General features: G+C 37.4%; 1 protein-coding gene across 3 annotated transcripts in view; it reads right to left on the bottom strand.

Moving 5' to 3' along the window:
* Positions 1 to 14,975, bottom strand: part of SOX6 (SRY-box 6) — a 170,671-nt gene that overhangs the window by 88,787 nt on the left and 66,909 nt on the right. For 2 of the 3 annotated variants that reach the window (XM_027889874.1, XM_027889876.1), the window contains exons 4-6: positions 9,017 to 9,140; positions 3,520 to 3,618; positions 379 to 458 (exon numbers count right to left, since the gene is read on the bottom strand). In XM_027889874.1, coding sequence (XP_027745675.1) covers positions 379 to 458; positions 3,520 to 3,618; positions 9,017 to 9,140 — 303 coding nt within the window. The remainder of the gene's footprint in view (positions 1 to 378; positions 459 to 3,519; positions 3,619 to 9,016; positions 9,141 to 14,975) is intronic. The other variant, XM_027889873.1, reaches the window with a different exon arrangement.

The raw sequence follows: 14,975 nt of genomic DNA, 5'->3' as shown, positions 1-14,975 counted from the left end.
AAAACCAATAACATACTTTTGTTTGGATACACTGACTGCTTCAATTAAAAGTAGAACATTGCAGCTACAGGGGAGAGACCACATGAAAATAAAGTACAGAAAGATTTTTGAACTTATCTCCCATCAGCTGGTCATGTAAATAAAAAAATACCATTAACTGCCAATATAAAACACACAGAACAATGTCTTTCACTCACAGTATCAAGGTTGGCTGCATATTACTGTATTTGCTGTACTGTAAGTACATAAGGTGTTAATCCTCTTGGGCTGTGCTCAAAAATTATTTAACATTCAGACTATTATTTAGCATACAGCTGGTTAGCAGTTTTCCCCTAAAATGTTGGCTTCGATCCCACATTTTTTTGTTCTGGCACATACCTGGAGCTGTAAAGGGCTGAGTCCAGAAGCAGCAGCAGCTGCCATTGTTGATGGAATGAACTGCACAGGGTAGTTATCACCTGTCGGGAGAACAATGCGTGCAGGTTCAGACAATGAGCAGAGAATAGCAACAGACAAGTGCAAACAAGGACCTAGGATTGCCTGTGCTCCACAGCACTCCTTTAAGCCTAAACATCTGCAAAAACAAAAGGCTTCACTGGGCACAGACTTGCCATGCTCCCTTGGAACTTTTTTTGTTAGCAGATAGCTGGTAGGCAAACTGGCAAAACATAAATACGATACTCGTGATTTTCATTTTCAAAAGCAAAGGTTCAGATCAAGCGTGTAAGCCTGGGCATAAAATGGGCCTCAGAGCCACAGACACACTGATAAGATACTCCAGGAAACCCCAGTGGCTCCCAGAGGAAAAAAAAAAAAATTTCACCACATGTTTTCTTAAAACAAAAGAAATTTGTTATCACCCAAGAATTTTCAGTCCAATTTAATGCAGGGTGATTTCTTTTCAGTGTTGAGTGGCTTCCAGGAAAGCTACCCAGTTGGCTCAACACAGGTTGAATTTCTTATTTTGCTTTGAGGTTCTCTGACTTAGGACAACTCCTTTAAGGTAGTTATAGAGAAAAAAAACTACATCACTTCTTAAAATAGCTGGAAGTACATCTTTAACTTTCTCTCAGATCTGGGGAACTACATGAAGATTAGGGTACTACAGTCTGTGTGTTCTGCTCACTAGACACTGAAAATGTGTGTCATGTGCATTTAGGGGACAACAAATACTCCAGAAAATAAGAGATATTATTGTTCCAGATTAAGCATTGCAACATTATGTCTTATAGCATCTATGAGTGTTCCTACACATATGCATCACTCAGTGCCTTTGGGACTCTTAGTCAATGTAAGGAGTGAAGGAAGGCTGAAATAATTTAGCAGTGTAATCTGAGATATAAAAATTGATATAGTGATGGATAAGTTACACAATAAATATGATTTAATGGAATATCACTTTGGCTCAAGCTACTTATTTAGAGTCAGTGTTATGTATGATCTGTAGGCTACATTTTAACAGGCTGCTCCTCTGTACATTTTTGAGACTTACAATAATCGGTCTATTTTACACAAACTCTTCCATGCTGAAAGCAGAATGTAGCAATGAGGGAGAATACAGAAATCCAACATAATGTAATTAGGACATTTCAAGAACTAGATTTTGTGTCAACTCCCTTAAATAAATAACAATAGCTGAAATCTTTGTAGTCACTGGACTCCTCAGAACCCTCCTTTCTTACCACCTGAAGTTCTACTGTATTTAGCTCAGTTAAAATGTTCGGTTGCTTCACTATTTTAATAAATTGTACATGTCTAATCCACAAGGTCTCTTTGCATCATATCCATAATACCTCATCAGGCCATTGAGCACAGTATGCGCTTGTACACAGTCCAGTAACAATTGGATTCTGATTGCGTATGGAGCTCTGCTACAATGCACTCACTAACACTATATTGTACTGGTGTCCTATGGAGTAATGTTCAAAATATCTCTTCTTATTTTCCCCATTCCATGAGATTGATTTTAGTTTGCAATGATGTTGGGTTTTTTCCTTAAAAAAAAAAAAAAAAAAAAAAAAAAAAAAAAAAAAAAAAAAAAAAAAAAAAAAAAAAAAAAAAAAAAAAAAAAAAAAAAAAAAAAAAAAAAAAGGCAACAAAACCCCCTAGATTATTTTCTAAAAGTGCTAAAGCTGTCTCTTTATGGTTAAATAATTCCACTTATCTCTTTGATATTTATATTAAATTATCTGAATAAATAAGATCCTAATCTAAGTTAAATAATGTTTCTTTGAGAAATATCTTACAAGGTTTTTTTAAAAAAAATCACAAAGATGTTGAATTAATGATGCTTTAAATGGGGGGTAAAATAACCATCCGACTTATCAGCATGGACTGCCTTGCAGAACATTTCGGAGGCATTCTTTCTTTAAATATCATGAATTATTCATTCCTGTTCCACACAGCAATCTCTTCTTTCTCCCTCCCCCTCCGCATACACTTTTTAAGTTCAATACCAGTTGCTTTATTTGTACTAAAACATTTTCCATGTCAAACATATTTTAAAAAAAATCAAACTCTAAAAGAATTCCCTGCGGCACTCCTTTTTCACAGCTGTCATGCTCCTATGGTTTGAAATAGCCAGATATTTTATACCCACAAGCGCACACGCGCGCACACACACAGAGTTTTTGGCTTCACAGTTAATTTAATAGTATCTTCACCACACCCTGTAGTGTTCTCTTGCTCACCTGCTGGCTACAGTTCCTTCTTTTATTACAGGAAAAATAATTTTATAGTCATGCCATTTACTTGTATTAAAACCCAATCCTGTCCCTCTTCCCCCTCATTTCAATGTGTTATATTATGGCTAAGTCCTGGTATGTTAGCAGCATCTTTGGGCTGAGAAGAAAAATTAATACTCATTTAGCTCTGGAGTACTTCATTGACACCAAGCAGTAAAAGCAGAGCAAAGGTACTTCTTTCCCCCTTGAGCAAACTGAACATGCAAGGAATGCTCTGCTTTTCATTTTTAATTACAGAGGTACATATCTCCCCCTCTCATTTTCTCAGTGCAAGAATGGATGAAGAAGCTTCTTCATAGCTGGCAAGAAATCAGTCGATGTATTGTAGCAATTTTTTTCAAATTTGTTTCTCGATTTGGAATGCTTGCATGAGGATCCATTCTTTTAAATTTGTACAAAAGGCAGCAGAACATGTTCAGACAGGTCTGCCTTAGGTACTGGTGTGTGCTGGTCTTTGATAAACAGGAGTGAGAAGAATGCTGGAAGAAGAAAATCTGTCATGTTTTGCAAACTGATCTGTTCAATCTCCTCGCTGTGCTGATTGTCTATTTACATTTGGCTGCTGTTGTTTATATATAAATTGGTGTTTACAAGCCATGGAAAAGTATGCCAGACTTCTGTTTCGTTTGTCAGGTTGAGCAACATTTCCAAACGAATAAAAGCAGTGAGCAATTGTGCTGTGCTGTTCTACATAGAAATAATGTAAATGTTTCTTTTTGTCTTGGATGAAGAGATGAAGCTTAGTGGACTTTATTTATAGGATGTATAGACTTACCTTCCAGATCAAGGCTTTGTGAGCTGTGAGGAAAGAAGGATGTCTGGCTTTTGTGAGACCCAGAGTAGGGGGAAGGTGTTGCTTTATTACCCGTCTTTCCTAAAACACAATTGTAAGACATAAGCTGACTCCCCTCATCTGAGTTACAAAGCTCTTGGTTTGACAACATTTTCCCCATTCTGGGATTGTGACTTAAAATCTGTCACTTCACACATGGAACTCAAACTGCCACTTGCACACTCTCCGTGTGTACTCACAGAATGAGAGGAAACGGAGCTGGAAGAGATCACCCAATCCAGGGCCCTACCCTCCCAGGCATAATGAACACACCAAGAAAAGCACACCTCTCCTCAGGGTGCTGTCAGGATACAGCAAGGATACAGATGCCTACTCCCACAGTACACCCACACAGGGCATGTATTTTGCTTGTACAGATCCATTAGGATTGAGGAGTATGTTAATAGAGGTAACTGGTTAAGGGAATACTATGGAGCATCTCCCCTGTCCGATGGTACCACTTAATTTATGCCTTTTGTTCTGAGTAGGGTTTGCCACAACTCTGCTTTATCATAATTCACATGTTGCAGCAAAATCAGTTTCCCCATAATTGTCTGTCTGTGGGTAATGTTTAGAAAATTATGAAATCTGCAAATTTCCATGCAAAATCCCTGCTGACAATACTGCCTACTACCACTTCCAGCTTTTACCTCAGCATTTAGGAGTGAGGCACATATGGATTGCTACAACAAATCCTGAGGTTACAGACTTCTTGTTCCAACCAGTAAAACTCAACAGGGAACACATGACAGGCTTTAACTCATTCCTGGGGAAATTCCATTAGAAACAAGACTCAGGCAGCACCTCTGCCATGCAAAGACACACGGCCAACTCAGTACACAGTTGATTTGGTGTGCGCTTTCTGTTCTCACCTGCCAAGAGGAACAGCAAAAATAGAGTACTGAGCTATGTAAAATCTAAACCCCCTTACAGCTTTGGGAAAAACTTTTGAAACGCCTATTCCAAATGGAAACTGCAATGCTGGATATCAATGAAATCCAGCACATCTAAGATGATGTTAGTTATGTGGATTAGCTACCATAATCAAGGAGTTTAATTTGTTTGATGACAAATATTGGAATGTTCTGAGGTCCAGTCCAGTGACAACAGGTCTGACATTTTTGTTTGTCGTGCTTTGTCTACTATTGATTTCATTGATTTTAAAGGATTGGTTTGCCCCAATGCAAGTAGAAACAGAACCAGGCTAAAATGTTGGCTCTGTTTCTCACTATTTTTGCCACCAGCCTAGAAAAACAGTCTCCATTTTCACACTGTATTGCAGCATAGCAAAATCATTTGTAAATTATTTTTGTATATAAAGCCAAATGACCTAGGTAGGCAGACAAAGGTTGTTTCTTAGCCATTCTAGTAATGGTCTTTATATACTTTTTGTATGAAACATGAAAAAATGCTTTGAAAATAGACTGCAGTATATCACTCAACAAACCTTTCTAAATAGAGTTTTACTCTACTCAATGTCTCTATTTTCAAAAATCTTTTTCAGAGATTCCAGATATGGTAAAGAAATTATATAACACAAAATATTTGCAGAAGATTATCAAGCAATAGTAATCACACATTTTCAAGTCACATGGACTGCCATTATGCAGACAACATAAAGACCAGGCCTCTCACTCTCTGCTTTGAGCAAACCATAGGTCTGTTTGAGCTCAATTCAATGTACGGTCTGGCTCCTGCCCAGCATTCTTCACGTATTTACTCCATCGTCATCCTACTTCCCTGTTCCCTCTTAGCCACAGAACTTGATGGAAGTAATACTTTAGTCACCTCAAGATGGAGGAGAAAACTGTCTTCCTCCTTATTCCACTCACTCTCTTCTCCTCTTGTCCCAGGGCACTAATGGGGACATGCTAATCAAAGGTACTCCAGTCCACTAAGTTTTCCTGGATACATGTGGTTGGTTAAATGAAGGGAAACTTGCACTGGGAGAGGAGGTATAATGGTACCCATGTCACCTACCAGTTCCAAGCAGCAAGTGTAGTGGTCACAGTCAGAAAGCCAGTGCAGTTGCTTTGCTGTACTCAGAATGCAAAATAATTCTATTAACTGCGTAGCATCTCTGGGCAAGTATTAGCTTCCTAACAGCTGCCACTCTCAGCTTCCCACTGGAATAAGTGGCAACCCCCACAACCAGGTACTCTACGAGGCTCGTCAAATGCCTGCAGGTCAATAGTCACAACAGTCATTTGAGATGCACAGCGCCCTAAAGTTTTAATTAATCCGGTATACAGTATAAATACTGAAATATGTATAAAAAATTAATTAGGTGGTCTATGCAGCTCTGATTTCTCAATTAGTACTTACCATGCCGGAAAATTATATTACATGACTTTGAGATACATAAGGAAGCATGGGACTTTGGGGATTTTTTTTCTAATGTAATTATTACTTGTCATCAGCACTTGCTAACTTTGGCCCGTTTCACCTCCTAGAACTCCAAAATATGACAGGGGGAGGGTTGCAGCCATCTTGGTGCTAAAGATTCTGCCAGGCAGTAGGAAACTCTCTCCCTGTCACGCTTTATCATAGCTGTATATCAGCAAGTCCTTACGTTTTCTGTTCATAATGATCTTCTGAGCTCAGAAGTTCATGAGCACCCAAGATATGTACTGGAAGGGCCTCAGTACCCAATAAATTCTCCTCTCTTCTATAGGACCTTCAGTTGAGGGAATGAACTAGTGTATTTTGCTAAATAATATAATTTTACTTCTTCTAAGCATAGAGTTTGTGTGTAGATTTGCAACAGTACTTGGTAACTGCTATCTTGGTATTGAACTAAATAGCCATGAAATTGGCTCCTACTTAGCCCATGAAGACATTTCTGCATGGACATGTACACATAATCATATCCCTGCTTGTACATCGAGGCAGGACTCATCTGGGCTGTCCTGTCACACTAACACTGACACGCCACTTCCACTTCGGAGTTGGCTTCTATCTAGCCCATTTTGCAGGCAAAGCAAATTAAGTGACTGTGTACACAATATTTGACATTCCCTAAATGACACAGTCAGTTTCAAAAGTACTTAGTTCCCACTGCTCCTATTACTAAAATTCCTCTCACTGCATTTTCTGAATGTCAGTGAAAACTGGCAGGGTCAAAACTCAGTCTTGCCTACTTCAAACTGCAGTAAAATGAAATAGAACCCAGACAGGCAACCTAAAGGGAAATGGTGAGTGTCTGAAGGGTTAATCCATCTCCTATCTTCCCTCAGAGATATGAATGAGTTTAAACTGACAGTTCTAGAGGTGAAAGTTTCATTTCTCACAAAAGTAGGAGAGTACAGGTAGTAGCAGTCAAGTTAATAAATATTCCTCAGAAATGACTTTGAAGAACCCTCTCTATGAAAGAGTATAGCTTAATCTCCAGTTTCATTAATTCCTTAACTACTGTGCCGAGGGTGCCAAAAATAGGAATTAATCAATACGAAATGTAGTTGCAGCATTTTTTTTTAATCATGATGTCTCTCTGACAGAAGTTTCTGACCTGCCCAGCTACCTTTGTCACATATGCTGTAGAATTTAATAAATATATTGAAGATATAAATATTCTCCTTTCCCTAAAGCCACTGGGTATGATCAGATAATTGTAACTTCTGCTCTTTACTGGTATCATCTGGATGTAAACCAATAACATGCCAGCAAACAGCTTAGCTATGTTGCAAGACATCTAGGCCTTGGTTTCTTCCTGCACTTCATTCTTCTCACATTTGTCATACATCTCTCTTTCTGCACTCTGGCAAGTAAAAAAATGCCCTAAAGCTGTATCACCTCCTATTAGAAGGTCAGTAGGATCAAATTAGAACAGCTGAATCCTGATAAAGTGTTAGGATAGGTACTATAAGGAACACTTAAGAATAAGTGCAGAAATTTGGTCATGTGCAGGAAAACATGATGGTACTCCTAGTCCTAAATTATTATTGTACCAAGAAGCCTACAGATGCAAAATTAACACAATGTGATTTAACATAACACCTTTCAGGCACAACAGCTAAGTCATTAGTACTCACTATACAGAAAGCATGTCAGATTAAAATGGGAAAAGCAAGGAAAGCATGTGCTTTCAACTGTCTGTGAGAAGAAAGATATTAGACAGGGGGCTGTAGACAATTTCCACAACTGGCAACTCTTTGTCTTTGGTGACAAAATATTCTTCACTTTGGTCCCCAGCTGTTGTGAATAGCCATCATCCTGTGCCATCTAGAGATCTCTGCCTTTCAGAACTTTAGTAACTGGTTCCTGCATCCAGTGCACCAGTTTGTCAAATGGGAAAAGAACTTTGGGATTTCTAAAAGCGAAAATAAGATAATATCTGGACAAAGATTCTGGTGTTTTTAAAGAGGAATGTCTCCAGACTAAAGAGACAGAAGGAACAAACGGAAATACTTGTTGAAATCCTGCTTGGCCTCACTTCATCTAATATTAAGTAAACTTGCTAGAAAAGATTTTAGGTTCAACCTGGCTTTTAATTAGCATGCTGTTTACATCATCTATTATGAGGCTTTACTTTGGATTTGACCCTGTTCCTGTTGCAGCCAACAGCAAAAGCGTCACTAACATCAGTGGGAACCGGATCAATGCTTTACTTTGTACATTTCATATTTAATGAATAAAAAAGAAACTGATCTTTATGTTTTGTAGTTATTAGTTATCAGGTTAATATGCTAAAGGCAGCTTGACAGCGAATACTATTAATGAGCAAAATAAGGTTGCTGCTTCTGGACTGAGGTCACTTACAAAGAATGTACAAATGAAAATAAGGTTGACTTTTATTTACTTAACTATCTTCCTACATTGAATTCCTTTGGCAAAGTGTCTTTAAACATTTAAAGCCCTGTTTACAAGGAGACTCTGAAAGTAGCTTCAAACCATTATATCCCTAATTGAATTCCCCAGGAGTCCTGTAAACTTGGAGGAAAAAAGAAAGAAATCATAACATTTGCTAAATCATCTCAAAACATATTTCACTGCAAGGTTATGTGACCTGTTATGAGTCTGAATGATGACTGGAATTGAACTACTGAAACTTTTTATTAACCAGATTGAAATCAAACAAAAGGGTGAGAATTTTGACACAAAAGACAAATACATGGAAGATAAAAGGATTAATTAAAGATGTGCAGCTTTTGTAATAACACAGGGCAGACCAGATGCAAACTGCTAGCTAAGTGGGCCAATATATTTAAAGTAAATGATTTTGAGGGAAATAAAGGTAAAAAAAATCATGATGTTCAATAACCAGTAGTCCAACCACTTCCTTCAATCCAGAAGGTTTTTTTTTTTAAGTGGAGTTGCAAAAGCTCCACACAATTTCCAAGCAGCTATGCCTGCTGTGTATCATCTACATGAGATAGATCACACAAGAAGATACAGTTAATGTCTTAAAATGTGCAATAGCTTCACATCCCTATCAGCTTACCTGGTTTGTAAGTTATTCCTGGGGGGAAGAGAAATCCCTGCTGGGCTGCAGCAGCCGCTGCCAGCGTCCGCTGGTCGTGTGGAAAAATTGGGATCATGAGCGGAGGCATGTGACCCTGAACCTGCTAAACAGAAGAGAGCCTCTGATCAGAAATAGCACAAATTTGTCTTGACAGGTATTTCTCCAGTACTGATAGTGTTCTTGTGTTCACACAGTCCCAAAGAACCTTCGCCTTAATGCAAACCCTGCCAACTTCACATTATCACATCAAAGCCCTCACTAACATTGTTTTCCCTCGGTGTCAAAGGTGTAACAGTCTCAGTGAACTGCACATTTTCCTACTTCTTTCCGGTTCTTTATTATTTTTTTTCAAATTAAAATTCCCTGCCCTGGCACAGGGTAAAAAGGTACAAAATATACCATAGTTTTTTTTAAAAAGTAGAGTAGTACATATACCTATTAATTTTTCACACGTTTTCTCATCTTTGGTCACAGATAGCAGAGTGACAAGCATTTAGAAGTAACCTAACGCTGCAGTATCTGCTTTGACGATCAAATTTTAGTAACCTTAGGGTAATTTCAATTCTGAGATCTTACATCATTGTATTGTTCACATATATACGAACAACTCAGGCATGTTATTTCAAAACCTCACCACCTAGTCAACACCCTAGCTCTTAAAGTTTAAGGCTCCAACATCTTTATTTGTCTCCCAAATAAACTAACATCCTCTGCCATACACACCTCAAAATAACATATAAATTGCTTGTCTGTCTGAGCAGTTTTATAGCTTTATGCACTATCATGTAGCTTGGTAATTATAGAGCTGTATTCAAAGACCATTTCAGAAAAAAACCTACTATATCAAATTTAATTTGACCTTAATGAATGTACCAAAAACCACAAACAAGACAGAGGAAAGTCTTCACCTTATTCCAGCCTGTGTATTCAACATATAGAAAATCAGAGATGTGATAGATGAGATGTGTCTGTTAAATCTACATGTCAATGTCCTAGTTCCTTAATTTACACTACCTGTGTTTCAGAGACAGTGGATAAGATAACAAAGAGTTTTTATCCATCATGCCTTAAGCCCAGAAGTACCCAAGGGTTTGATTGTGATTTTTATGCTTAGTACTTAAGCAAATTTATAACGGTTTATATATCAAAGCTTGTAAACGTAGGAAGAAATTTGGGGTTTAGACAGAAAAGAAATTTTGCCCTCATCCTACCATAAATTGGTGGCATTAAATACTATTAAAAAGTTAAAGTACACTTCAAGCAATTTTTTTTTATTTAATTCTTAAAAAACTTTTTTGGTCAAATCCCATATGTTGACCTATGACATTGTTTAAATAGTGCCAAATTTTCTTGTCATATCCCCATTACTTTCACAACCATTGATGCAGTGCAGAAATGCTACTGTGTGTGTCTGTGAGGGTTAATTTACCAACAACTCTTCTCTTGGGAAAGGCCTAAGATGTAGGTTAATAAAGGTCAAGCAAAAAATAAACACTTTACAGTATTTTTTGAATCCATTCCTCAGGAAAATCAACTTATAATAAAAAGGTCTTTGTGCAATTACTGCTATGGCACTGGGGCGTGAAAGAAACTAGCTTTGCAGAGCTATTTCTCTCATTTTAGCTGAGGTAAGCCTGGCTGTGTGTTTTAGGTTATAAGCTAAACTTGGTCAGATTGGAGTTGAACCCCATGTGTCCAGAAGAGGCATTTACCTCTGATAAAATGGTGCTGGTTTTGCTGTATGGTGTTCCTACACACTGGCTCTACAGGAGTACAGCAAACAAAAACCACAGGCTTTGTCTGATAGAAGCAACACTAATGGAAGAAATTCAATATAGTACAACTTACAATCATTTTCAGTAGTTCCTAACTAACATCTAATCAAATGGAGCTAAAACCTTAAGAAATATCCCACACATGTGAATTATTTCCATGACATTGCAAAGGCACAGGACACAGGAGAGATCAGAGTGAGTGCTATGGTTTGAGTGATGGTGCATACATATATAGACTATATAAATCAATGTAACTTTGACCAAAGGTTACATTTAGGCTGTAAGTTTGAGTTTGCATTTAAGAGAGTTATAGAGCCAGAAAGAGCCTATACTGAATAGGAACCATTCTCTCCCATGGGTCTTCTCTCTGGCACACATTAAACACTGTTCCTACATAAATGTTTGTTTCACCCAGAATTATTATATTCATAGGGGTCCATTTTCAGAATAGGTCAACTGAAAAACATAAATAAGCAGTAAAAATGAAGAGAATGTAAAAGTATCACTAATCATAGAATTATTAAATATATAAAATAATTGCAAAAAATCCAATGAAATCTTTTATTTTTAACAATTTCTTTTCATGAGAGTTTTATTCTTATGATGATGATGATTTTGATTACAGTAAGGGGGGTGAAAAATTGGGCGGAGGCACTGATTGATGTACTTCATAAAATCGGCTACATGCCCAGAAATTTTAATTGCTGAGATGTTCCTCAGGTCTTTCTGAAAACCAAGACGGTAGCAGATGCCTAAGAAACACTCTGACTCTGTCTCTTCCCATTCGTAAAAATAACGTATTGTTGGATCGGCACTTTCCCCTTTTGTCTCCTCTGCGCTGTCGTTGATGATGCCATTTTTTGCCATCTGCCCCAGAGCTTCATTAAAGATACATGAATGGACTAACTGGGCTGCTATCTTGTGAGGAACAGGTGCTATTGTTTGTCCCCAAAGACTTGCACTAAAGATCTCACTCAGAATACTTGAGAAAGAGCATCTGCAGCAGTCAGTCAGAGAGTAACTTGGCAGAGCCCATACTATGGGCTAATATGCAAACAGAGGCACTCAGGGGGACTCATTTTCTCTTTCATGAAGTTGTGGGGGTTTTTTGTGATGTGTGGTAAATGTTTAGTTTTGAACAATTCTGCCAGTCTATATTTATAAATAAGCTGCACAACCTCTGCATGAAACCTGAATACATTCTTTCCAAAATTCAGTTTTGCTACCTTAAGTAAATTCATCTCTTATATAAAGCTACCTCATAAAATTAATCTTTGTTTCTACACAACAAGCTCAGGTTTGACTGAGTTAAACAAAAAAATCTGCCAAGATTAAGGAACTCTTAAAAGGTAGTGTACCATTCCTTTAATATCCCATCACAACTCTGACGGCCCTTGGGAACTGATTACAGCATTTCCTTGCCTGAGATCTAAGTCAGGAAGCAACTTTAGAGCAAATCAGCCCTGATTAGTTCAAGAAGCAACTTCCAATTTGATTCTCCCTGAAATAATAAAAGCTGGTGGCCTGTTTGATAAGCTGGGCAAATCTGCAGTGCTTTGTCCCACAGTCGTGTGAATGCTAATCTCAGAAGTTGGCTGAACAATCCTCCTTGTTAAAATATCATTGATGGTTAGTGTTGTGCATGGAAAATATAAGCCAAAGTGATATGTTACACAAAAATAACGCTTTGAATTAAAATGATCTGCCTCTTTTGGATAAGGAGCACAGCACATTTTGTGAGGTTGAGAAAGAGTTCTATCTTTAAAAACCAAACTTGCCTCTGCAATAACATAACATTGCAACTAGAGAAGTAAAGGCATTCAGAGAAAAGGGTGGCAGCACTGCAAACAAAAACACAGCTCATACATTTCTGCTTAGCTGCAAGGATCACAGGTTTCGAGAGCAGAAGTAACTCCGCTCTATCACAGCAGATGAATTTCTCTTCCTTTAGAAGATCTAACTTCACAAGTTGCCTCCCTCTGCACAGTTTAGTTCAGTAAAGGGCAGAATTAAGTGCCATATTTTTTCAGAGATAGTAAGCACAATCTTTATAATATTTCATCCCTTCTCTAAAGCTTTTTTTTTTTAATTACATCCAGAGCTAATCTAAAATAGTGTGATAAGCTAAATATGATCTAATGCCCTAGAATAATCTAACATGGCTATTTAAAACCATGGTCCCCACATTCTTCCACTGATAAAATCTCTGGACCCTGTTCTCATCTTGTAGAAAATCTAAGGTTTGTTTTTAATCTAAAAGACTACTCCAGTATAAGCTAGTTGAGAAACCAATCTTTGAATTTTCTGAATTGAGGGCTTTTTTCTTTAGCATAGGATGAACAGAACCTTTTGTCATTGTGATGCTGCAGTCTCTGTAAGAACCTAAGTCGTTCACAGGGAGATTTAAACTTTTCATAGTCTTTATTTGAATGTCTACCTAAGACTTTTTAATTTCTTGAATAATTGGTACACCCAGACTACAACTTAAACCTAAGCCATCACTGAGCTTTGAATTTCCATAGAAAAATGTGCTTGAAATTTTCAAATCTCTCATTTAGAAACTATAATGTAATAGAAGAGATGCCGAGGTAATGGCAGTAAATTAAGTAAAAATGTGCATTTTCAGAGTGCTCAAAATATGTCTTTATATGATAGAGCATAGTAGCTATAACTGGTAGCTCAACAGGTGATATTTTAAGTTGATTTATTTTAAAAATCAGTGAAAGCAGTGTTTGTGGTCCCAGAATTATTAGTGCAAGCTTTTAAATATCTTGTATATTATATGTATTTACCTCATGTGCATTTTAAATAGTCTTTATACAATAAATGTCACTATTACTTTCATATCATCACTAGATTTTTATTTGTTTAAATAACTACTGTTGGGCTCTTTCTTGTTCCTTTTTAGAGGAGAATTATAAGAAGTTTTGTACTTTGAATTTCATTTTGATTAAGACGTTTTTGGTGACACTGCAAGTATCCAAACACCACACTGCATAAAGAAGTAGGGACTTCTTTTATGAAAACTTATTTATGCGAAAGTCAGTGGGACCGTGTAAATGTTAAAAAGCAGCTACGTGCTAAGATTTCTGCAAGTTTGAGCCTAAATCTCCTCCCCAACTCTGCCCATGTTGTAATGAACTCATGCCATTACTGAGCCCTTTTATGGTCCCAAAAATTATCTGTTTAGGAAAACAGCAGAAGAATTGTGCTGAAAAAAAAAAAAAATTAAAAATTATCTTTGGTTACAGTTGAATATGTGGCTGTTTTGTTTGTGCTGCTCTGATGACGCAAAGTGACTGTAAGGGTGTGTTAATTGGCCCGTTTGGTTAAAAAGGATCTGGCTACTTTGTGTGCAAGTGTGGCTGGGCCTTTTGTTCTGGGCTCAGGAATGTAACTCATGAACTCCCCAGGCTTTGAGTTCATGGTATCAAAGCACAACGTTCTCTAATGTAAAGATAATATGGGGGACTGGACCCAAACACACACGTGAGAAATACCCTCTAGCAAATAATCCCAGGGAAGCACCTGTGACTCTGTGTGAGGAGGAATGGCAATTGGAGAAAGATGGGCTCCAGCAGACCCAAAGTGATCCCTCAGTCACAGTGTCATAGCTAAGACACTGAAAATCATGTCAATATAGTTCCCACACTGAAAATTATTCAGAGACTACTTTCTGCTCCTGTTACCAATATAGAATCACTGGAGATCTATCTATATAGGGAGGTATATTATGTTCTAATTTATCTGCCATCTAATTATCTACAGTCTAATTGAAAAATATTTCCTCTCAGTGAAAGTACATGAGCCACAAAGAAAATGTCTGCCAATGAGATCCCAGGGGAAGTGTTGGCAAATAAACTGTAAAAAAGATACCATAGACTTGCAAAGTGAGAACATTTCATACTAGAAATGCTATGGAAAAAAATATGTAGCCCACTATTGAATTTGTAAAGGAATTGTAACTACTATTTTCTTTTTTTCCCCTATCATTTTTTTCCATTTGTCCAATGCATCAGCATGATTTAGAGATTTAAGTCTACTGCAGTGGCCACAGCATTAATGTGAAAATTGCAACCATGATCATGGAGCAAAACGGAGCATCCTTTTTTTTTTTTTCCTCACCACTTTGAAACTTTAAATGAAATAAATTCCAGCTACTT

The sequence above is a fragment of the Empidonax traillii genome, unplaced genomic scaffold (assembly GCF_003031625.1).
Source record: "Empidonax traillii isolate 1590-97213 ecotype Southwest subspecies unplaced genomic scaffold, ASM303162v1 scaffold274:size1118153, whole genome shotgun sequence".
In the NCBI taxonomy this organism is placed as follows: domain Eukaryota; kingdom Metazoa; phylum Chordata; class Aves; order Passeriformes; family Tyrannidae; genus Empidonax; species Empidonax traillii.
Note: the sequence above shows the minus strand (reverse complement) of the source record. Positions and strands in the feature narration are given on the sequence as shown.